Source organism: Microtus oregoni, unplaced genomic scaffold, assembly GCF_018167655.1.
Source record: "Microtus oregoni isolate MIOR12 unplaced genomic scaffold, Mior012 000081F_ref0000091, whole genome shotgun sequence".
Lineage (NCBI taxonomy): Eukaryota > Metazoa > Chordata > Mammalia > Rodentia > Cricetidae > Microtus > Microtus oregoni.
This window is the reverse complement of record NW_024544541.1, coordinates 2602802-2627267: the sequence shown is the minus strand read 5'-3', so window position 1 is coordinate 2627267 and position 24466 is coordinate 2602802. Positions and strand designations below refer to the sequence as shown.

Genomic DNA, 24466 nt, shown 5'->3' with positions numbered 1-24466 from the left:
AAAACTGTCAGTGCTGAAATTAGAGTCAGCCCAGGGAAGGTTCATCTGGGACAGGAAGCTCAGCCTCTTGACTTTAATTAACACTTGTGTGAGAATTACCTGTAACCCAGTAACAGGGTTGAGGCAGAAGTCACATGCATTGTACAGAAATCCACCGGGATCTGGTTTGTAACACTGGTATTGACAGAAAAGGAACCCCAGACAGGAGTGGAGAATGTGCTGCGATGCAGCCCTTTAGCAAAGCCGAGAACAAATGCTTGAAAGGCCTTAAAACCCCTGGCGTGACTTCCCAACACCCTGCTAAGCGGTGGGTCCCTGTCTTGGGCGGGGCATGGGGGCCACTCTGTCCAGCATTTGGACAGTTCCAGTCACATGGGCCTCTCTTTACTGTAAGCTCAGCACGGTATCTGATGACAGCTGTCCCCCATGAAGGACAATAGGGTACGTGTACAAATGCCTAAGAGCTTTGAGTACGGAAGCCCACTCAGGAAGCTAGAACGCAGGCTCAGCCCCAGTCAATCACAGTACTTTGCCAGAGAGCCTGGTAATCTGCATTTTTAGCAAAGTGTGGCGTGGTGTTGTATATCTGCAATCCTAGCACTCAGGAGTTGATGCCAGCCTGTGCTCCAGAGAAGGAACCTGTGCCCTTCCCTAGATTCAGGGAATCGTATGACAGCTAGATGTGCCTAGCTTTAAAGCCTGTCCTGGAACTTGCTCTGTAGACCAGGCTGGCCTCGAATTTACAGAGATCCCCCTGCCTCGGCCTCCCGAGTGCTGGGATTAAAGGTGTGGCCACCACCGCCTGACTGGATGCCGCCTTTTAAACAAAGCTAGATATGATGAAGTTGGGCTATTTATTGCCTGGCTACAATGGAAGCTGAGGTAGTAGTGTCACCTGAACTCAAGAATTCCAGAATAGCTTGGGGCAAAGTATCAAAACTGTCTGGGGATGGAGGATGAGGTTGAAGGAACAGAGCAAGCAGCAACAAGGAAATGGCTCCAAGGTGATTCTGACGCTCTGCTGCAGCGTCTAATCTGAGAATATGCAAGTTCTATAGTGAGAACCTGGTCATCCCTGAGCCCTGGGGACAAGGCCCATGTGTCCTTTCATTCTGTTGCTGTGGACACTCTGACCGAAAGCATCCTAGGAGAGGAAAGGATCTATTTCACCTTACAGACCAGTCCACTGTTGAGGGATGTCAAGCAGGAACTCAAGGCACACAGCGTTTCTTCTAACCAAGGACCTCCCTCATAGCCACGGAGGCACAGCAGACGCCACGCTTCCTTCTACAGCTCATGCCTAGGGTATGCTGCCTCACACAGAGGGCTGGGCTCTTCTAGATCAGTTAACAATAAAAGTCTCCCAGAGGCCTGCCCACAGGCTGCTCTGACCTGAGCAATCCTTGTTTGAGACTCCCTTCTGGGTTGACCTTGAAGCCAACTAGGACACCTCTGGGACATAGTCACATTTTCTGGTCTGGAAGAACCTATGTTTGGGGGAGATACTGGAAAAATTTATATGGGGAGAAGAAACACCTCGCCTGGAAACTTTAAAGGTCGTGTGTGTGTGTGTGTGTGTGTGTTGCAGGCTCGGTGGGGTGGGAGGGTAGTTGTGGGTGCAGGGCCCCAGGGGACGCAGCTGGAATTTGTCACCACCGATGTCCTTGGACATTATTCCCGGTGTGTTAGTGAGGACACAGGTGCCATTTACCTTACTTCACAGATGAATAAACTGAGCTTGACTGCACAGGGACCTCCCTGACCTCCACAGGTAGTCAGAGTTAAGGTCGGGCCCAGGTCCCAGGAAACAGTGGAAGCTGGAAAGGGCCTGTAGTTGTTGTCTCCTGTACTCTTTATTGGCCTGTTTTAGGAAGCCACCCATGACATCTCTGGCTTTGGAACCCAGTAGGCACCACAGAGCCTAGTGCTGCTCCTGCTGCTAAGCCATTGGTGAATCAGAACCCCCTGTTCCCATAGCAACCCAAGTGTGGCACTACCTTGGGTAAAAAGCCTCCCCTGGGAGCTTTGGGCTATCAAAGCGGAGGTGTATAGAACACCTGGCTCATAGCCTTGGGATGCTAAAAACAGCACATGCTGCCCAGTGGGTGTTGGTTTATGTGGGAGGAAGCCCCATGCAGGAGGAGCACCAGCTTTGCTCCCCTCAGAACTTCTTCCCTTTGGGGCCAGTTTTTCCAGATAGCAATTCCCCAGAACTAGTAGCTGAGGCCTTGCAGTCTTGGATACTTGCTGACATTCCAGATAATGAACTCATGGCCTGAGGAGGTGTTGCACCCAACCCAGGCAGTCAGGGAAGGGGCTAGAGCATTCAGAGCGGGAATCACACCATGTTCCTGGGGTCGCTTGCTCTGTCATGAATGGGTGTTGTGTGTGCTGAAAATGTCTCACTGAGCCTGGAGTTCACAAGGCTCGGCAGGGGTGCTCCTTGGGAATTTAGAGGTACTCATCAAAGTGCTCTACATTGATGATGACTCACAAAGGGGGTTCCCTCTATTAGCTTTGGGAATTTGGAGTCTCTGCAGCCATAGGGTTGCAATTTTTTAGGTTTTCAAACAGCTGATTTAAAAAAATGATTTTTTATTTTATATGTATGAACGTTTTGCCTGCATCTATATCTGTGTGCCATATGGATACGTGGTATCTACAGAGGTCAGAAGAGGGCATTGGATCTCCTGGAACTAGAATTACAAACAGCTGTGACCCGCCAAATGCTGGGAGCCAAACCTGAGTCCTCTGCAAGGGCAGCGAGTGTTAACCACTGAGCCATCTCTCCAGCCCCAACAGGCTGTGTGCGTGTGTGCGTGTAGGTCAGAGGAGAGCTTTCAGGGTTGTTCTGCTCCACATTGTTTAGGCAGGGGTTCTCTGGTTGTTTCTGCTGTGCTTCATACTCTAGGCAGCCTGGTCCCTGAGCTTCTGGGCAGTTTTCCTGGCTTGTCTCCCATAGGCATGCTGGGATTACAGAAGCGTACATTCTGAGCCTTCACAAGACTCTAGGGATTTAATTTAAGTTGGCATGTTGTCAGTTTCCACCTTTTTTTTTTGTCAGAGTCTCTGAGTTTACCAATTGGCTAGACTTGCAGGCTAATGAGCTCCAAGGATCCTCATGTCTCTGTATAACCTAGCATGAAGGTTTCGGACATGCATAGAATATGTATATGTAGCCGGGCGGTGGTGGCGCACGCCTTTAATCCCAGCACTCGGGAGGCAGAGGCAGGCAGATCTCTGTGAGTTCGAGACCAGCCTGGTCTACAAGAGCTAGTTCCAGGACAGGCTCCAAAACCACAGAGAAACCCTGTCTCGAAAAACCAAAAAAAAAAAAAAAAAAAAAGAATATGTATATGTATATACACATGTACAAATACATACAAAGAATATACATATACATATTCTTATGTATATCCAACTGAACCATGCCCTCCCTCAGCCCCGAGGTCTCTAATCTGTACTTGGGCTAGGTAGGTGTAGGGTTCCATAGAAACACAGGAGATAATGGGTACCTGGCCCCAGATGCCTGTAGCTGGAGTAGTCCTGGGACACCTATGCCAGTAAGGGGTGCTGTAGTTTCAGTGACCTTAAAGATGGCAGAGCCAAGGTCCCTATCCCCAGGGCTCAAGCTGTCATGAAAGTTGGGCTTTGAGGAGCTCAAGATTAGGTCATATGGTATCCAGCTGTGGCTGGTGCTGCTCGTATGAGTCCCCCTTTCCCAGTGCCCTGCCCATCCTGGGCTGTGAGGTTCTTGGGGCTTGCAGGAGACTTATAAGTTCAAGGTCAGCCTGGGCAACATATCAAGACCCGATCTTAAATTACAACAGAAGGACAGCAAGGATGATGCTTGTCCACCTTCAGGAGCCCTTCTCCCCAAACCACACTGTCCCTGTGGTCATCTGTTTTGGGTGTGAGTGCTGGCTTGAGACAGAGCCTTGCTTTCAACACGGCTGGTGTGATTTCATTCCCAGCTCACAAACAGCAGTGACCCCATTGTCTGGCCCCGCCCCCAGACTAGGGCCAGCTTCCCTGTTTCTGTGCTTCTGCATACTTGCCATTTTTCCCTCCCCAGTCACTTGACTAGCTCCATTAAAAGGCCAGAGCTGGCATTGGACGTGGGTTGGACCAGCGGGTGCCTGCCCCACCCTATGCAGAGAGCTGAGCCTTAGCCCTGCTTTCTAGATGGATGAGCCACAGGAGTAGAGGCCATCAGAGGATGGTTGACACTTGAGTTCCATGTTGAGTTCCCCTAAAGCTTTGTTGGTGTTTTCTAACCCTGGGTCTTGGTTCCCTTCTCATAGTAACACAGACAGATTGGTCCAGGCTTTGTCTGAGGCTTGGCATTCCTCAGTGCTCTGGACAACTAGAGACAGTTGTTTCGCTTCTCCTAGAGAAATAACAAGGTGCTCTGTGTAGAAAAGGCAAGGACTCCAGACCCTAGGCCTCAGATTCACCCAGCTGCTTCATGTCTCTGAACAAGGGGCTTTCCCAGGTGATCGGACTGTGACTGAGAACAAGGCTAGTTCACAGCATGTACACCATGGCTAGTCCCCGAGAATACAGCGTGTCCACCATAGCTAGTCCCTGGTCACACAGCATGTCCACCATGGCTAGTCCCTGGTCACACAGCATGTCCACCATGGCTAGTCCCTGGTCACACAGCGTGTCCACCATAGCTAGTCTCTGTGTCCACCATGGCTAGTCCCTGGTCACACAGCATGTCCACCATGGCTAGTCCCTGGTCACACAGCATGTACACCATGGCTAGTCTCTGGTCACACAGCATATACACCATGGCTAGTCTCCAAGAATACAGTGTGTCCACCATGGGGAACAGATTAATGGCATTGGAGGCATACCCCAGTTGTAGACTGCTTGCCTAGCATTCCTGAGGCCTTGTCTTGATCCCTGTACCTCACAAAACTGGATGTGAGATATCACCTGTCATCTCAGCACTCAGGAACTAGTAGGAGGGTCAGAAGGTGAACCTTATCCTTGCCTACACAGTGAGTTCAAGGTTATCCTGGGCTTCATGAGAACATGTTTCATCTCTCTCTCTCTCTCTCACACACACACACACACACTGCTATGGTGCTGAGAATGCTGAAGATGACCACAGCTGCCTGGGCAATAAGACCCTGGGCACTGTTTCAGAATGGCCCTCAGAAAGGGTGTGAGGTTGTGTGGGGGGCTCCAAGGCCTCTGCTATCACTTGCTAGTGTCTGTCTCTCATCCTGCCTATCCTGTCCACATGTGTGGGGCAGCACCTCCTGGGAACTGTGGCGTGTGTTTCCAGAGTGGTGCAGAGCTGCTCTCAGGAGCTTGCTGGCCATGCCTGTAACCCAGCACTCAGAAGGGATACTAGTGTCAGTCTGAGGCCAGCCTGGGCTAGCTACCTAGTAAGGCCCTGTCTCCTAGAAGACTGAGTTCAACTGGAGATGTAGCTCGGTGATGATCCTGCTTCTTGTGCCCTGGATTTGTTTAATCCATCGCTGAAAAGGGGCGGGGTAAGTGATGTAAGTAATAGATTTCAACTTCTTGTTGTTTTGTTTTTACCAAGACAGGCTTTCTCTGTGTAGCCCTGGCTGTCACGGAATTCTGTCTGTAGACTATTCTGGCCTCGAACTGACAGAGATCTGCCTGCCTCTGCCTCTAGTGCTGGGGTTAAAGGCTTGTGCCACCACTGTCAGGTGACTTCAACTTTTTTTAAATTTTGAGTAGTTAGAGTATAAGGCAGTTCTGTCCCCAGGCCCCACATAGTGGAAGGAGAGAACAGACTCCTGCGGTGTCCTCCAACCTCCGTGTGCCCTATATCACACACACATCCTCACCCACACAGAAAATGAGGACATGTAATAAAAATTGCCCCTAAGTGTTGTAGTATTGTTGATAAATGATACTATCAGTGAAATTATTTTCTTTTTTAATAATTTTATTTATTTTTTATTTCATATGCATTGTTGTTTTGCTTGCATGTAGATCTGCGTGAGGGTACTGGGTTCCCTGTAAATGGTGTTGCAGACAATTGTGAGCTGCCCTGTGGGAATTAAACCTGGGACCTCTGCAAGAGCAGTCAGTGCTCTTAACCACTGAGCCACCTCTCCAACCCCCAGAATTATTTTCTTAGTTTCATTTTCAGATTACTCATTGCTAGTGTATGCAAATAGAATTTACCTGTTTGTTTGATTTTGTTTTTTGAGACCAGGTTTTTGTGTGCAGCTCAGGCTGTCCTGGAATTTGCTCTGTACATCAGCCTGGTCTCAAACTCACAGAGACCCTCCTGCCTCTGCCTCCCCAGTGCTGGGATTAAAAGTATGCCCCACCCTGCTAGTTTGTAGCTTTTCAGTAAGTAGAACTTACAGAGCATTTTCTACTTATAAGATTATGATATCCGCAAATAGAAAGTTTCCTCCCTTTTTCTAATGTGTATGCTATTTATTTAGTTATTTGTTTTTGCCTAACTGCCCAGGAACGAACCTTCAGAACTACCTAGAGAAGCCAGGTGAGGTGGCAAATGCCGGAAATGTCAGCACTGGGGAGGCTGAAGCAAGAGGCTTGTCAGTCAGCCGCAAGTCTGGGCTATATGAGACCTGCTCCCAAATATCCAAAACAAATAAAAATCAATTTGAGTAAAAATTTTGAGAACAGACAGGCTTTTTCTTCTTCCCGTCTTTCTGGGGTGAGTTTTAGCCATGCAGTATGGTGACAGTTGCGGTTCTTGTGGGTGCCCTTTATCTGGGTAGAGAAGTCCCATGTTTCCTGTTCAATGCATCTTTGTCATGGAAGGATGCTGGATTCTGTTAGGTTCATTTTCTGTGTAAAGGTGATGGTGTGGGTTGTGCCCTTTAGTCTGTTGGTAGACCATGTTACATCACGCGAGTTTCAGATGTTAAACCAGCCCTGCTTTCCTAGAATAATTTGGTATGGCTATATGATCTATTTTTATGTGTTGTTCTATACATTTTGCTAGTGTTTATTAAGCAGTTTTTCCATATTCATAGGAGGTCCACATCTGTGGTTCGTGTGTGTGTGTGTGTGTGATGTACTGTCCAGTCTTGGTATTCTTATTTAATTTGTTAAAGAAGACATTCAGGAGTGTAGCTCCCCCTGCCTGGGCTTACCTGTATCTGGTGGGAAGCAATGAACAGAAGGTCTGAGCCCAAGTTCTGACTTTGGGTATCAGTGGGAAAGATGGGAAAGATTTTTATGCCAGTAAAATAGATTGCTGGCCTGGGGGTAGAGGATGGCACTGACAGGGCAGCGAAGAGGGTACCCGGGGGCTGTGTTCCTCTTCTGGCTCAGGAACTGAGTTTTAAGGCTCAAGCCATGATGACAAACTGAATGATCCACTGTAACAGAGAGGCTGAAGGATGCTCCGGAAGAACTTCAGCTGCCCTCTCTTTGGCTCCAGAGGAAGGAGGTCCTGGTGGTCAGCCAGTGCTTCAAAGACAGGAGATAGTGTGGGATGGGCAGCACCTCTGGGCTGCCGCAGCCCCAGCCACAGAGCAGAGGCTCGGAATGAGGCCTGTGGATTCTCAGTCAGGGAGGACATGGCCAGCTGGCATGTGGGAGGGTAAAACTCTTACAAAGCTTGCTCTGGGTGTCTTCTTGCATACTCACCAGAGTGACTATGTGACCTTAAGAAGGTCATTGTCCTAGCTAGAGTTTCTGCTGTTGTCATTTAAACACCATAACCAAAGCGTCTCGGGGAGGAAGGGGGTTGACCTCACTCACAGTTCCATGCCACTGTTGACCCATTGCCAGGCAGTGAGGGCAGAGCTGATGCAGAGGCCATGAACGGGTGCTGCTCGCTAACTTGCTCCCTGTGGCTTGCTCAGCCTGCTTTCTTATAGAACCCAGGACCACCAGCCCAGGGATGGCCCCACCCACAATGGGCTATGTCCTCCCCATCAATCACTTTAAGGAAATGTCTTACAGCCATATCTTATGGAGGTATTTTCTTAATTGAGGTCCCTTCCTCTCCAATGACTTCAGCTTGTATCAGGTGGACATAAAACAGCCAGTACAGTTACTGTCTTCATAGCACAGGACGTATACCCAGCGAGCAGTCTGCAGAGTTCAGTGATAAGGATTTGAGCTTCTCTGAGGAGCTGGTGGCCCACTCCCTCTGCACACCCACCATTCCCTCCTGGGGACCCAGTGCTGGTTTTGTGCCTGCAGCTCACTGCAGAGGCCCAGGGTCCCTTCAAGAAAGCTTACGAGACAGATGAGAAAGAGAGCGCATTCACTGCCACAGAAGCATCTTCTGCCGACACTGGCAGTCTTGCTCCCACCCCCTCATGCCCTCGGAAAAACCAGCTTCTGTAGGTGCCCAGCTCAGCTGCCATGCCGAGTATGATGTAATCCCGGAGTCTGTGGTTGCTAGGACAATCCTGCCTGCAGTGACAGTGCGTGGTCCCAGGACTGGAGCGAGAACAGAATGTTTCCGAGAAAACAGAAAGGATTCATAGGGCATCTCAAGCAAAGGTGTCTCTTCCCAAGAAGCCAGATATCTGCTCCTTTCTGGGAGCTTGTCTTCTCAGGAATGCTGCTAAGTACAGACTCCCAGAGGCAGAAATGGTGGGTGGATGACAGATTAAGTTGCTTTAGCGCCTCTGCTGATGTGAAGGCGGGCCTTCCGGATGTCATGTGTTCTTATGGGCTGCCCTTCTGCAGCAGCACCTGAGGTGCCTCCTGGCTCCTCCCGGCAGCAATGTGTGCAGGAAGCACTCCCCCGTCCTGTGGACAAGGAGAGCCATCTCTACGTTGACTCTAGTCCAAGTGACAGAGACCCTATTGCACCCCACCCCCATCCAACCCAATCCTCGGAGGCCTTTCCTGTCCCTGCTGTTCCCATCTGCCTCTTCCAGGGAGATTGCCTCCAATATCGCAGCAGGGAAGTATGAAAGACCACCGGCGGCCTGACAGTCACAGTTTAGAGCAACATGCTGGACTACCGGTTAGAAAAGGCAGACAGGTAGTGTGGGATGCAAGGACAGAGAGGCACAGGCAGCTCGCAGGTTAGCTTGTCCAGCTCCTTCCCTCCTCCTCTTGCCTCTTTTGGCCAAGTGTCAGAGCCTGTCTTAGGGAAAACAAGACAAAGGAAGTGGTGGTACATAGCTTTAATCCCAGCACTCAGGAAGCAGAGACTGGCAGAACTTTGTGAGTTCAAGGCCAGTCTAGTCTACAAAGTGAGTTCTAGGACAGTCAGGACTGTTAACACAGAAAAACCTTGTCTCAGAAAACCAGTGTGTGTGTGTGTGTGTGTGCATTTTGTTTTATGTCTAAGAGCATTTTGCCTGTGTATATGTATATGGTGCTCATGGAGGTCAGAAGAGAATATTAGATCCCCTGGAACTGGAATTACAGATAGTTGTGAGCCAGGGTGCACGTGCTAGCCACTGATCTTGGGTCCTCTGCAAGGGCAACAAGTGCTCTCAACCTCGGAGCTATCTCTCCAGCTCCAAGATCTAAACCTGAAAGGTAGAAAAGTTTCCCAAGAAAATCTTACCTCCCACCCTAATGGTCCAGGGCCAACGACCTGTCTCCTGACTTAGCCATGTGGCCTTGAACAAGCCTCTGGACCACACCCCATAGCCTCACAGCAGGGTGGGATCACTGGCAGGTCCCCAGCTTGGCTACAGGAGACAGGAAAGGGCTGGATTTCATTAGAAGCACTTCTCCTCTCTTTCCCTCTTTTATTTAGGTTGTCTTGTACCCCAGGCTGGCCCTAAACTAACTGTGTAGCCAAGGAGGACCGTGAACTTCTGATGCCCTTGCCTTCACCTCCTGAGTACTGGGATCAATAACATCACCCAGTTCATGTGGTGCTGGGGACTAAACCCAGGGGCTTTGTATACAAGACAAGCTCCCTGCCAACTGAAGCATGTCCCCAGCGCTTTGCGGCCCTCTGCACTGCTTTGCCAGGCCTGGGAAGATAGAGGAGGGATGCTCCACGGTGAGCACAGCCTTCTGCCCTGTCCTGACACCAGAAGTCATCGATGGGCAACTCTTCTTCCTTGGTTTGCAGGTGCGGAGGACGTGGTGATGGCGTTTTCCAGGTCAGAGACGGAAGACCGGAGGCAGTAGCTGAAAGCCCCTTGGGATACCCTGAAAGCCACCGAGGGCCACAAGATCTGTGGGGCTCCTTTCCCAGTTGAGTGGTAGCAAACCACCTTCCGCTTCCATCCCTCTGCTCCCCTCCCCACCCTACCCCTCACCTTCCCCACCCTAGCCACTCGGCAGGGCTGGCTTCAGGGAGATGCCAGCGGTGGTTTGTGATTGGCTTGAAGGGATGGACTGTGATTGGCTGCAGGAAGAAACCTTTTTATTTTTAAATCTTGACCAACGGAAACCTTTTATTTTTATTTCTGACTCTTTATTTTTTTAAAAATTTGCGCCTCGGTATCTGGCTTCCCCGGAAGCTCTCCGAGCTCTGGTGCTTTATTTAGGTCATTTTTTTAGGATTGTGAAGAGGCCCAATTGGCTGCTTAAACTGGAAAAAGATTGTGATTGGCTGTCTTGTGGGAAATGGTCTTTTCTTTGATTGGCTGCAGGTGTTCTGCTCGTATTACCAACTTCCTCTCTTCTGAATGCAGAAAACAGGGTTTGGGGATAATGTTATATTTGACTTGAAAAAAGAAAAGAAAGAAACCAAATGAGCTTCGCAATGTTTATTACACAAAGGTCTTGCTGCTGCCTTCATGTATTGGGTCCATATTTGAATTTGATTGGCAGTCAATTTGTGGATTTGGTTTCCCATTGGCTCACCCCTGACTCCCGTTGCCATGGGCTTACTTCCACTCTGCTGGTTATTGGAGGCCTGAGGGCACACCTGGAGATTGTGTGCTTTATTGACCACACATGCCTCCCCTAGCAAAAGGACTCCAGGGACCATGAGCCGGGTCCACAGCTGGAAGAAGCCCAGAGCTCAGGGCTTACCAGGAGGCAGGATTTATGTACTCAGTTCTAAGAGCTGGCAGGCAGCCAGTTTCCCGGGGGGGGGGGGGGGGATCCTGCAGACCTCCCCCCACCATCAGCCCATGCTAACCAAGCACGTAACACTGACCAGCAGCGCCTTCCTCTTTGCTGCCTCCTGTGTCTCACTTCCTTGGGACTTAGCATCACCAGATCCTGAAGAAGAGGGGTCTTTACCCGAGCAGATACCCCAGTTTCACTCTCAGACCCCCATAGACCTTCACTCCAAGCACCAACCTAACTCGGCTTCCCAGGGTCCCTTGCAGGGGTGGAAGGTAGGTCTGAGGTAGCAGGTGTGCTCTGGCTGACCCAAGCCCCCACTGCACAGTACCTGTCCATGTCAGCCTCAAAGGGATCGTAACGTGGCTTGTTTATGAGATGCCCACGAGGAAGACCAGCTAGGCCGCCAGTAAGTGGGCCCCACAGGCTAGCCCTCTGGGACACATTTTACAGCAGCTCCTGAGGAGGGTCTGGGTCATCATCCCACCCACCCTTACCCCTACCCCACCTTTTCTGGGAAGTAGAGGAATGGTAAGTGCCTGGGACATCTTGGCGCCAGGGAGTGTACAGGAGCCAACACGTCTTGAGACCAAAGCCGTGGGGGACCTCACTGTTGGTGGATAGTTTGCACTGATCAGCCTAGTTCCAGGAGGAGAATTCAAATGTCATAGCTAAGGCCCATATCCTCCAGCACATGGTCCCTGTCACTGACAGTAGCATGCCACGGCCATTGAGTTCCAGGGAGCAAGGCCAGTGGAGAATCAGCTATGCCCATGCCAGCCTGACCAGCAAGGTCTGAGGGTATCGCTCCTGGAGAGGAGCCGTGTGCGCAGGCGCAGTGAGAGTTCACGCACAGGCAGACACTCACACTGTGCCAGTTCAGCCGGCCTGGAGATGCGACTGAGCCCCTGGGCAGAGATGGGGTTCTTCAGTCCCACTCACTCAGGAGAGTGTGTAAAGTAGGGTGCTGCCACCTTCAGTTGGCTCCTGCGACTCCCTCGGAGCCGAGCCCTGGTGGTAGGCGGTGGCGTGTGCTCACTCTTCCAGCACTGATGGGCTCCCCTGCTGAGGAAGTGCAAGTGTCCTGTGGCTTCTTACTCCAATGGAAAGTCTGTCTAATGGAGAAAAACAGAACAATAAAGATTTTCATAGCCCGATGGGTGAGATGAGCTGGTTTCTCTCTCAAAGCTGCCATTGCTGGGGCGCTTCTCAGGAGCGTGGGGAGGAGGGAGGGCAGTGTGAAGTTTCCTATGTTTATAGCCTGGGCTGGGAATGTAACTCAGTCAACAGCTGATCGTGCGGGAAGCCCCGGGTTGATCCTTAGCATCATACAGACGGGTTGTGTGTCACAGACCTGTAATCCCAGGAATCATGAGGCTGAGGCAGGAGGATTGAGGTGGGTTCCGGTTCAGCCTGGGCTACAATGATGCTCTGTCTCAAGAAAAGGGAAAAAAACCGAGCTGGGCATATTCCCACAACTCTCATTCTCAGCTCTAGTGAGGGGGGAGCAGAACTAGGAGTTCACAGTCAGCTGTGGCTGTATAGTTAGTCCTGGGCAGTCTGGACTGCATGAGACCTCACCTCAGAAAGGGATGGGGCATGGTGCTCTGGCACATTTAATCCCAGCACTCAGGAGACAGGTGGTAGGTCTCTGAGGCCAGACTGCTCTACAGAGACAGTTTCAAGACAGCCAAAGCACATAGGGAAACCCGGTCTCAAAAGGGGGAGTGGGAGGAGAGTGCTGGACATGTAGCTCTACTGATACTGTGTTTGTGTAGCACAGCATAGAACCCCTGGGTTTGATTCCCACCCAGCACCATGTAAGGCAGGTGTGGTAGCACGTATGCACAATCCCAGCACTTGGGCCTCTGATGGAGGTGGAGGAGAACCTCTGGAAGTGACTTGTGGTTATGCTCACATAATCCCAGCACTTGGGCCTCTGATGGAGGTGGAGGAGAACCTCTGGAAGGGACTTGTGGTTATGCTCACATCAACTTGGTCTGTCCTCTGTGATTCCACGTCTGTACACAATTCCTTATCTGTACGGCACACTGAGTTAGCCAAACTTACACGAAAAGCCTATTCAAAGGGTCAGGCAAAAGAAAGACGCGTGTAGAATCTACCCTCTCCCTGCAGTTCTAAGCCCCAGGGCAAACTTGTACTCTATCTAGTTAATTGCTCCAAGGAAGGGGCTGGCTGACTCAGGTCCAGCCTCTTAGCTGAGCAGGGGTGGAGCTGGGAGTCATTCAACTTGCGCTGTCTGAGCACACTGAGTCTGTAGAAGGAAGTAGGTCACTAAAATGACGGACGCTCAGCAGTGAAGAGAAAGGGTCCCCCGGAGCCACCTGGCCGCACACAGCAGGACCCTCAGGGATCTGCCTTCCTGGCCGCAGGTGCTTGCCGCTGATAATGAGCTTGGAGGGCGGGGCTGGGATAAAGATGCAGTGGGGTGTGCAAATACAGCCTGGGGGCGGGGCTCGGGAGCTGGAGGGCAAGTGTTTCCCATTCCCAGGGTAGGAGACTGCAGAGAATGAAGTGTTTCTCTGTTCCCTTAGGTGAGTAAGCAGCTGTAGCATCCAGGCTCCTCTCAGCCTTTAAACAGGATCCTTTGTCTGAGAGAAATCTTTCCCTTCTGTGGCAGCTGGTCCAGCTGAGGGAGGCAGGAGCCAACTTCCTGGACCCCAAGGGACCTCAGCACTGCCCTACACCTTTCCCACAAGATGAACTAGGCTCAGACTAGCCAGGGGAGCCCCATTTAGAAACCATTTACCCTCTCTGAGGTCCTTTGAAATAATGTGATATTCTGGGAGACAGCTGGGTGGGTTAGGAAGTGAAGCCAGTGATATAATTGTACTTTAAAAAAGTCGCTGGGCAGCCGGGTGGTGGTGGTGCAGGCCTTTAATCCCAGCACTCGGGAGGCAGAGGCAGGCGGATCTCCGTGAGTTCGAGACCAGCCTGGTCTACAAGAGCTAGTTCCAGGACAGGCTCCAAAACCACAGAGAAATCCTGTCTTGAAAAACCAAAATAAATAAATAAATTAATTAATAAATTAATTAATTAAATTAAATTAGATTTAAAAAAAAGTCGCTGGGCAGTGGTGGCGCACACCTTTAATCCCAGCCCTGGGGAGGCAGAGACAGGTGGATCTCTGTGAGTTCGAGACCAGCCTAGTCTACAAAATGAGTTTCAGGACAGCCTATTACACAGAGAAACCCTGTCTCAAAAAAGAAAAAAAACAAAGCTGGGTGTAGTGGTGCACACCTTTAATCCCAGTACTTGGGAGGCAGAGGCAGGTGGATCTGAGTTAGAGGCCAGCCTAGTCTACAGATGAGTTCTAGGACAGCCAGAGCTACACAGAGAAACCCTGTCAAGAAAACAAAAACCAAAAAAAAACAAACAAACAACAAAAAAAAAACAGGGTTTCATATATCCCAGGCTAGCCTCACAATATGGCCTTGAATTTCCGATCCTCCAGCCTCAACTTCCTGAGTATTGGGCTTGCAAGTGTGGGCCAGGTTTATGCAGTTCTGGTTATAAAACCAGTGTCATGCATGCTAGATGACCACTCTGCCAGTTAAACTACATTCTCAGCCCTCACAAGTGTCTTTAATATCAGCTAGGGTCTTGTCTCCACCTGGACAACCTGGATACTTTCCAGAAAGCCAGCTTCACCTTTCCTGCCTCTGGGCCTCTTCCTAAGGCTCTGGGGAAGACATTTCTGTTTACACACCTGTGGGAGCCCCACCAGCCCCACCCACCCTGCACAGCCCTGGGAGGTAACATCAGACCCACGGCCTTCTAGAATTTCCACTTCCTGACCTTGCATCCAGCGGAAGAAGGTGAACATTTACAAATATCGTTCATTCCTTTGTACACATGCTGTAATTTATTTAAGTGTGGCCCTTAATCCCTAAATTCCTATTTCCATGGTGTCTGGGCAGAAGTCATTGGGGTCGGATGATGTCACAGGGTGGGACCCTGTGGTGACACTGGTGCCTTTACTGGAGGAAGAGACCTGCGCGGGCTTACTCTGCATCCCCAAGTGCCGCTGTCCACCGTGCCACAGCGCAGCACCAAAGCCTCCACTAGACGCCCACGCCTTTGTACTTCACAGCCTCCAAAGCCAGGAGCCAAATAAGCTTCTTTACGGCTTGCCTAGTCCCAGACATTTTGATGCAGCAACAGAAAACTGTCCAAGACATCGGGCGTCTCCCACGTCCCAGTCTTGATAGCACAGCTGATAACTATTAGATGCTAATGGGCGGTGTATAGCGCTCTGCAAGTGCCAGCCCGAGGAGTGGGTGACGTCATCGTATTCCTGGTCTGCCCCCGGTCTGCCATCTTCTCTCTGCTTTCTTTCCTACCATACCATGCAGACATGGCAATTCACTGCTAAGCTAAGCTGGTTTTTCTAGAAACTTCTCTTCCACTCTTGGACTTAGAACATTGTTTGCTCCCACAGAGTACATCTTTATGTCTGGATGAAAAGTAAACAAATACAAAAAGGAAGAACATCACTGCTCCTAGGTATGGTGGAAGACAGTTTGCTGTAGATTAAAGAGCTAACATAGCTAGAGGCAGAGACATCTGGGCGAGTCCAGAGTGGACATGACCCTGAGCCCTGTGAGGGAAGGGGAGGGCAGAGAGGAAAGCCAGGTGTAGCAACCAAGTGGGCCAAAGGTAAAAGGGGAGGGTAACCAAAATGAAGAGTCTCTGGGCAGCCCAGCCCCTGGGCCGGAGAGTTCAGGGGAGAGGGCAGGTATGCCTGTAACAGGTAGGGACTGGGGGATGCTGGAGAAGCTGGCTGGCAGCAGCGTCCACTTCAACATGTTAAATAGGCACCTCCATTTGTCCCAGGGTTTGAGACCTAACAATGTCCACATGGCCAGGGTCTGGGGAAAGATGGTTTAGAGCGAGAGCTCTGGAGGCCGACAGGCCTGAAAGCCGTGTGACAGAGGAGCACCCGTCCCACGAGGCTGCTACAGAGGAGTAATGACAACATGTAGGACTTGCTCAGCAGTGTGACCCATGCACCGTGGGTGGTCAGGACATATGGTCACCATGAGGTCACCCTGGCGGGTGTCCCTTTGCCCCCACCTGCTCAGAAGTCATACAGAAGACAGTCTTATCTACAGTACTTGGGGAGAAGCCCAGCGCCAGGTCCAATTACTTGCCTATTAATTGCTTTCTGATGAGGCTAGGCAAGCCAAGGCCGAGGTTTCTTCCCCATCACCGCAGAGCCTCTGCCTCCCTTAAGAGGCTTTGCTGCCCATGGGGGAAGGGTGTTAACTGGAGTGGTGTCCCTTGGCCTTCTCCAGCTGGTGCAGAGAGGGGGTCCCCCAGATGGCAAAGCAAGCAGAGCCTGGGCACAGCATCTCTGCCTTCCGGGGGCCTCTTGTGTTCAAACTCCAAACGCAATTCCAGCCAGGCAGGGAAGGGGATAAAATTAAATCCTCGATCATGATCAAGTGGTTAAAATAAGCCATCGCAGCCAGAGGCTCCCTCCCACTGCGCCAGCTCTGTTCTCAGCAGGCAGGAGGAGGAGGAGGAGGAGAAAGAAGAGAGAGGCACCCTGTGTGCCCAACACCCATGGGGACCCAGGGCCCAGGCTGCCACCCTGTTCCTAGATGGGCTGCCCTGGCCTTACTGGGGCTGGGAACTCACACTAAGGGTAGCTGCCCCAGGGGACATCCAACACTTTATCCAAGAAGACAGGTCCTGAGCTTGGGGTGGGGAGTGTCCAGTACTGTAGGTCAGGGTTCAAATTCAGACTGCCAGTTACTAGCCGTGTATTGTGGGAGTCACAGGAGGTCTCTGAGTCCTTGTTTCTTCATCTGGAATGTAAGAACAATGGCACTTACCTCATCGACAACTGCCCGCAATCACCAGCCGTGGTGTGCCAAGGGTGGGATCGTGTGGTGTGTGGAACAGCCTGCCTGGGGCTCAGACAGGGGCCTATGCTGACTGGAGAGAACTTCAAAATGGTAAGACCAAGTGAAGGCCTGCTCCTTCTTTCTCCCCTACACCTCCGCCCCACACTCCCCTCCATGCAGGGGCTGCTCTGTCTCTCAACCTTTGCCTCCCCTTCTCCCCTTTAGGGAGCCAACCCTGTCTGCTGGCTCTGTCCACGCAGCGCTCCTCCAAGGGTCTAGGTGGGCTGGGGCTAAGGACAACTGGGTGAAATTTCCCTCCATGGTGGGCAATGCCCCAAGGTCAGGTACCTCTCTGTCTTCCCCTCCCAGCCTCAAAACTGGCATCAGGCAGAGACCTCATCCTCTCACTGTGGATCACGGTCGACCCCAACCGGAGGCAGCGCCTGGCGGTGATGGCTGGTATCGCTGTAACCTGGCAGGGCAGAGCCTGCTGTGCCGGAAGATCTGTGAATATATATGGTGTGCTCCAGGGGTGTACCTTGGCTGAGGATCTAGGAAGCCGAGTGAGAAAACAATGAGGTGGTAAAAATAGCCCTTTGTTTACGTAGCACACATCCTTGTGTGTCCTTGCATGAAACAGAAACCACAGCAGCAAGATGCAGGGTGAACCATGATGGAGGAGTTCAGCCTCCAGTGCAGAAGGTCCTGGCTGGACAGGACTGGGAGCATCCACCCCTGTGGGAGAGGATCCCACGTAACCTCCCATGTTATCTTGATAGCTGGGTCCTTTTGTGTGGTTATTGCTGTGGCCCCTTAGAAAGGCCTTGCTCCCCATCCCAGCCCTGGAGTCCGTGGGGCCCAGTGGGGCCTGGCTGCTTTTTATTTTCTCCATTCTTAGCTAGGCAGGAGTTTGTTCCCAGGACATTGCATCATCCTGGGAGACTCTGGCCATAGTGGTCTTTGAACTCTCCTCATGCTGACCCACCTGCCCACCGGAAGTGCTGAAGCTTTCTTCTGAGAGGCAGCCACCTGGTATGGACAACCTGGAATCTGTCTAGAACCTTTCTCTAGCTCTTTCAGAGATCCCCCAAAGCATACGGCTGCCTACCGAGGTGAGCCCCAAGACTCCTCCAGGCTCCTGTAGAGTTAGTCCAATCCACCAACCCACCCTGAGCCAACAGTGCTTCTGCTAGATCCCAACTAGTCAGGACCGGCCGGAGTAGGCCGGGCAGGCAGAGACGTGGAACCCAGCCCTGCCCTTGAGTTGCTGAGGTTGCTGGAGACGGACTTGGAAAAATTCTCATCACCCAGAGGAGGACAAGTCACAACAGGCAGACCCAGGCTTGCCAGCAGGGAGGAATACTGTCCCTTTGGAACTCCTGCACAGGCCCATGGGGACTTTCTGCTTTGTCATGTAGCTGATGGGAAAGTCAGGGAAGGTACAGAGGCCTGCAGGTCTGCCGGTCCCTGATCCAGAAAGCTTCAGGTATGGAAAACCCAGGGCTGATTTGTCTGGACTAGCCCAGAAGCTTTGCTAGAGAGCCAGCTCTGTTCCGTCAGCACCCCAGTCCTGGGTGGGGGTTCCCCAATATGTTGGAGAGCGGCAGCCAGCACCAGTTCTGACTGGATTTATCCACCCCTCTCTAAGCTGTATTGCTTCCTCAGGATATCTAGGGAGGGGGAGGAGGAGAAGGGCTGTCCCACTCAGCTGTCCTGCTGGCACAGGGGATTTATCCAGCCCTACCTTCCAGGAGCTGAGACTTGAGGAGGCAGAGAGGTTTAGGGGATTACTGTCTGGAGGTCACCAGGGGGCCACATGGGGAAGGGTAGAGTACCAAGGAGAGCAATAGACTCACCTGCAGCCAGGGCTGGATTTGCCCACTTCCCCTCCACCCGCCCCCCCCTTAGGTAACTCTGTTCCTTATGTCTGAGCCTCAGGGAGCCTGTGGGTCTCATTGTTGGTTCATTTTCCCCCCTTTTTTGAGACAGGGTTTCTCTGTGTAGCCCTGGCTGTCCTGGAACTCACTTTGTAGACCAGGCTGATCTTGAACTCACTGAGTCCCAGCTGCCTCTGCCTCCCAAGTGCTGGGATTAAAAGCATGCGCCACCACTGCTGGGCATGGATTCCTAGGCATGCCCATTTAAGTACCTTCCAGATGCTCATATTTCTGTTCCTTTGCTCCCTGGAAGTGTGGTTAATGAAATGGATGCGGTCCAGTAAAGGGTCATGCTGGGTGGCAGCTTTGGAACCACTCTGTAGCATTGCAGAGGTGACTGTCCCCTCAGCCTAAGTCCTGGCAGAGTCGCCTTCTTCTCCATGTATGAGGAAGGAGCCATGGTGGTTCAGGCTCGGGAGTCTTGGCCTTGTCTGGTTCTGAGGCACAACAAGGCCTCTCCTGGCCATTTGGGTTGTGTGGCCTCATCTCTCAAGCCACTGAAATCTTGATAGACCCAAAGGTAATCTAGTCTCTGAATCCTAAGATTTCCCAGGCTGCATGACAGCCGTTTGCTTTCTCTGGTGCTTGTGGCAGCACAGGAATGCAGAGCCATCCTGGAAGTCATTAGAAGTCAGCGTTCCCTTCCTGTCCCATGCCCTTGGCCCTCTGACCCTCTTCCCATGACCCCTGCTTGTTCCCTCCAGCCACTGGGGTTTTGCTCTCTGTTCTCCAGACACCCTGAGCTTGCTCTTTGTTGTGTGATGTTTTGCTCTTTTGGCTTTTTGGGGGGCCCACCACCCAGTTCCCAAATAAATCACACACGAAGGCTTATTCTTGGTAACAAATGCCTGGCCATAAGTAAGCTGGTTTCTAGCCAGCTTTTTTTTTTTTTCTTTTTTTTTTTTGGTTTTTCGAGACGGTTTCTCTGTGGCTTTGGAGCCTCTCCTGGAACTAGCTCTGTAGACCAGGCTGGTCTCGAACTCACAGAGATCCGCCTGCCTCTGCCTCCCGAGTGCTGGGATTAAAGGCGTGCGCCACCATCGCCCGGCTGCCAGCTTTTATCTTAAATTATCTCCACTACCTTTTGCTTCTGGTCTTTTATCTTTCTCACTTCTGGATGGCTTATTTTCCTTCATACTCAGTGGCTTGCTGGCTGGTTGGCCCCTATCTTCCCCTTCTCCTTGTTCTCCACTCCGCTCCACTCTCTTTCTGTTTATTCTCGCTGCCGGCCAGTCCCACCTATCCTTGCTCCTGCCTCGGTATTGGCTGTTCATCTCTTTATTAGATCATCAGGCGTTTTAGACAGGCACAGTAATAGCTTCACAGAGTTAAACAAATGCAGCGGAAACAAAAATCATACACCTGAAAAGAATATCCCCAACAGCTCTTATTTTAGAGTTTGCTTTTGTTCTCTCTCTCTCTCTCTCTCTCTCTCTCTCTCTCTCTCTCTCTCTAGTGGTGGTGGTGCACACCTTTAATCTCAGCACTTGGGAGGCAGAGGCAGGTGGATCTTTGTAAATTCAAGGCCAGCCTGGTCTAAAGAGCTAGTTCTAGGACAGCCAGAGAAATCTGTCTCAAAAAACAAAACAAAACAAAACAGAATTTCTTTTTTCTGATGCCAGCTTCAGTGATTTCCCCCCTCACATTAGGGTTCCCTGATTGTCTGATTTTTCAGTCTACAAATACTGACGCCTTTGACTTTTTAAATTTGTGGAGTTTTTTGTTGTTGTTGCTTATTCCTTCCATATCGAAAGGAAGCTGTCTGGGAAAGGGACTTGGATCCATCACTACTGTGTGGACATCTAGGCGTGCTGGCCTTGGCCCGCAGTGGCTCCCCAGGCCCTCCTGTCACATTGAGTCTGTCTTGTTGATGAGTTTGGGTCTGCTGCAGTGGTAGGGGTTGGAGCATGGTCAGGGCCTTTCTCTTCACCAAAACACAGCTCAGAGGGCTAAGACGGTTGTTGGAACCACAGCCTTGGGGCCTGGGCCTGGAGCCTCAGTGCTGCCTCCTGAATGCTCCTTTAGGACCCTCTGCTCCTTTGGGACTCTCTGCTTCTCGCTGCTGTGTGACCTCAACTTTTGTTCTCACACAGATTGGACCTCTCTCCCTGCCAACTCCCAGCGATGCTGGTGGAAAGAAAGCCGTTTCCTCCAGGTCCCAAAGAAACCCCAAGGTGTGCAACCTGCTGGACCTCTCACGATGGCTGGAGATTGTCATTAAGACGGCTTAGTTATAGTTCCACTGACTACGTGAAGCGGGTGTAGCATCCTATTGAAAGGGACATCTCACCACGAGAGGCACACAGAGACCCTGATGATTCCTAAGAAGGATGCTACATGCTTAGATTAGGATGTCTACTACAGATCTCTGATGCTGGCTGAACCCTCAGGGTGAGAAATTCTGCTGTAACATCAACCCGCATGGCTCAGTCAGCCTGCCACATGGATGAGGACCCCTGAAAGTAAGACCTAAGTCCTTCATGCTTTTGAACTGTCTTCTGAGGTTTATGTGTCTCCCCACAGGTTGTGCTGCTCCCAGCCTTGCCCAGAGAGGCTTCTACTGCGGTGAGCAGCAGTTAGCGCAGACTCCTGACCATCAAACTGCTGAGAATCAGTGATTATCGAGTGCTCAGCTCTAAGTAGGATCTCTACACTATCACCTCCAAAGCTCAGGGAGCATCGTAAAGAAAAAAAATGCCACCTTTTACACGTAGATCTGCTTGTGCCATCGGAGTGGTACTGTGGTACCATGTGACCTTGCTTGCTGTGCTGGGCACCTAGCAAGTGAGTGACTAGGGACTGTGATGCATACATACTGTGCTGTAAGGGCCTTGAGAAGCCCACAGCAAAGACATCTAAAGTAGACACAAAAGCCAGACAACTGTAAAGACAGCCTTTCCTGCCTACCTGGCCACAGAACTCTTGTTTTTGTTTTATTTTGTTTTGTTTAACACGGATTTGTTTATTTGTTTTTTTTTTAAAGGAGACTGCACTTTCGTTTCCTGCCTGCCCAGATCCGAATAATCACACAAAACTATATTAATTTACAACACTGTTTGGTCAACGGCTCAGACATATTTCTAGCTAACTCTTCTATCTTAAATTAATCCATTCCTATTAATCTGTGTATCGCCACGAGGCTGTGGTTTACCAGTAAGATTCTGGTGTTTTTCTCCTTGGGCAGTCACATTGTGTCTGCCTGACCCTGTCTTCTTTCTCCCTGTGTTCAGTTTAGTTTCCCTGCCTAGCTCTATTCTGCCTTTTCATAGGTCAAAGCAGCTTCTTTATTAACCAATGGTAATAAAACATTCACAGCACACAGAGGGGCTTCTCACATCACGTTTATTTGCGTGTAGCCCAAGATGGCCTCAAACTCACTCTGTAGCTGCTGCTGGCCTTGGACCCCTGATCCTCCTGTCATTGTCTTACCTGTGATTACAGGTATACACTGCCACGCATGGTTTGAACCCAGCCACTACCCCTCCTCTGCCTTTCATTTACTTATTTATTGATCTATCTATCTATTGATCCAGCTATCTATCTATCTATCTATCTATGTTTTTTTTTTTTATCGAGATAGGATTTCTCTGTATAGCTTTGGAGCCTGTCCTGGAACTAGCTCTTGTAGACCAGGCTGGTCTCAGAACTCAGAGATCTGCCTGCCTCTGCTCCCTGAGGGCTGGGATTAAAGATGTGTGCCATCACTGCCTGCCGGCTGCCTTTCTTTCTTTTTTTTCCTTTTTGCCTTTTAGTTTAGAGACAGAACAGAATCTTGCTAAGAAGCTTAGGCAGGCTTTGACCTCACTGTGTCACTTGCTTAGGCCTTGAATTCTCATTTACTCTTTAGACTTTGGACATAACTGAACTAGGTAAGGTCTCACCCTGATGGCCTCATTTTAACTTGATGACCTTAGTACAGACCTAGTTAAGGTCACGTTCTGACAACCTGGAGATGAGGAGCTCAACAGACACATTTGGGGAGACACAGTTCAGCCCACAATAGTGGGCGTACTCTGCAAAGGGTATCCCCGCTCTCTACCTCGAGAGTGCACAACACCTTAGCCAAAAGTTCATGGCTTGTGGCCTGCTGGAAGAGACAGCGAGCCCATAATCGTGTTAATTGCCACAAAGCCACGTCTGCAATTAATACGCCCGTGGAACAAAGAGTAAACGCTCTAATGGTGCATAATTAGCCCTCAGCGACACCCTCGGCCGAGCTTTGCTGCCGAGCTCCGCTGTTTATGCTCCTCTCCGGATTAGCAAAGATGAACAAATTAACATCTGTTTCCCCTTTCCCCATGTTGGGGGGGGGGGGGTTCAGGGGCGTGGCGTGGAGCTGGCACCGAGGGCTGGAGTCAGGTGGTTGGGAAAGTGTGCTTTAGTCTCTGTTATAGTGGAGGAATTCACACACAGGGTGAGGGCAGCTGGGGCCCTGAGACAGGTCTGTGTGGCACTGGGAAATCTGAAGCTCGGAGCTGCAGTCTCTCAGTAGAGGTCACTTCTGGAGTAGAGGTCAAGTCCAGAGGCAGGTGACTGACTGGTGAAGGGGGTGCCAAACCCCCCACGACCCCAGACACAGTTCAGGACTCCCGTTTCTTACTCCTTTTCCCCTCTCAGCACAGCCTTGTGCTTTGTGTCTGCAAGACCTCAGGGACAGACCGTCAGGAGACAGTCCTGCTCACCTAGCTCCTCCTCCCAAACACACACAGGAAGGTGCCCTCTTCAGGCCTAGAGGCTGGAAGGCTTGTCAGCTTTGACAAGAGGCACCAGCTACACAGTGCCGAGGCCTGTCAGAGCCTCAAACCTCTCTCTTAACATAGCTGGAACTCTTCTCTGGCCTCCCATCTGCCTCTTGCTCTAACTCCCTGGCCTCACCAAAACACGCCAGGGAAGAACTGCCACTAGCCTATGGTTTAGTCTTTATGCTCCCACCCATCCCAGCTCCGAGCTGGGCCTCTGCCGGCTGGCTGTCAGGAGGCATCCATCCTCACTGACTCCTCAGGGGCCCTCCTCTCCTTTGTGGGTCCCTAGTTTGTCTTTCTCCATCTCCATCCTTAAAGGCGGTGAGGGTCTGTTTCGCTAGCTGTCCTTGTCCATTCTCAGGTCTCTCTGGCCTTCTCCTGGCTCCTGCTCATCAGTACTCATTGAGTATTCCTTGAGCTCTGTAGCTGGCTGTGGAGGCGACTGTCATCCCCAGACAGGCAGCCTGCTCATCTGCGGCCCGGCACTGCAACCTGACCGAGGTGAATGAGGCCCTGAGGGAACATGGGTGGCAGGACAGGGGAAAGGAACAGGAGCAGCCCTCCTTCTGGGGTGTGAGCACAAAGGAGCAGGAGCAGAGAAGTCCCATCCATCCTTCCTGCCACCACAGGTGCTCCCTTTCCTTGGTTTTACTCATAGTGCTGGGCCCTAGGGACAAGGCTTGCCAGGATATTCTAGACTCCTGACTCCGGTACCAAAGATGTCAGTACTAAGTCAAGTGCCTTGACTTAGACTCCACCCATTTTTGTGGATTTATTTTTTTTTCAGACTGCGTCTCACTATATATTTAGTCTTGATTGGCCTGAAATTACTATGTTAACCAGGCTAGTCTTGAGCTCACAGAGATCTGCCACTGCATCTTTGTGTGTGTGTGTGTGTGTGTGTGTGTGTGTGTGTGTCTGCACACATGCGCAT

The 24466-nt window shown here is 51.0% G+C and overlaps 1 protein-coding gene and 1 long non-coding RNA gene across 4 annotated transcripts in view; both read left to right on the top strand.

The window, feature by feature from the left end:
- LOC121441722 (beta-catenin-interacting protein 1) overlaps positions 1–10370 on the top strand; it is a 47218-nt gene extending 36848 nt beyond the window's left edge. For all 3 annotated transcript variants that reach the window (XM_041642965.1, XM_041642964.1, XM_041642966.1), the window contains one exon: positions 10034–10370. In XM_041642965.1, the coding sequence (XP_041498899.1) occupies positions 10034–10092 (59 nt within the window). In that variant the 3' untranslated portion in view covers positions 10093–10370. The remainder of the gene's footprint in view (positions 1–10033) is intronic.
- Positions 10371–17309: 6939 nt separating this feature from the next.
- Positions 17310–22329, top strand: LOC121441820. The gene is made up of 3 exons (XR_005973508.1): positions 17310–17432; positions 20884–21181; positions 21314–22329. It is a non-coding gene; the product is annotated as an uncharacterized LOC121441820 (long non-coding RNA).
- Positions 22330–24466: the final 2137 nt, after the last annotated feature.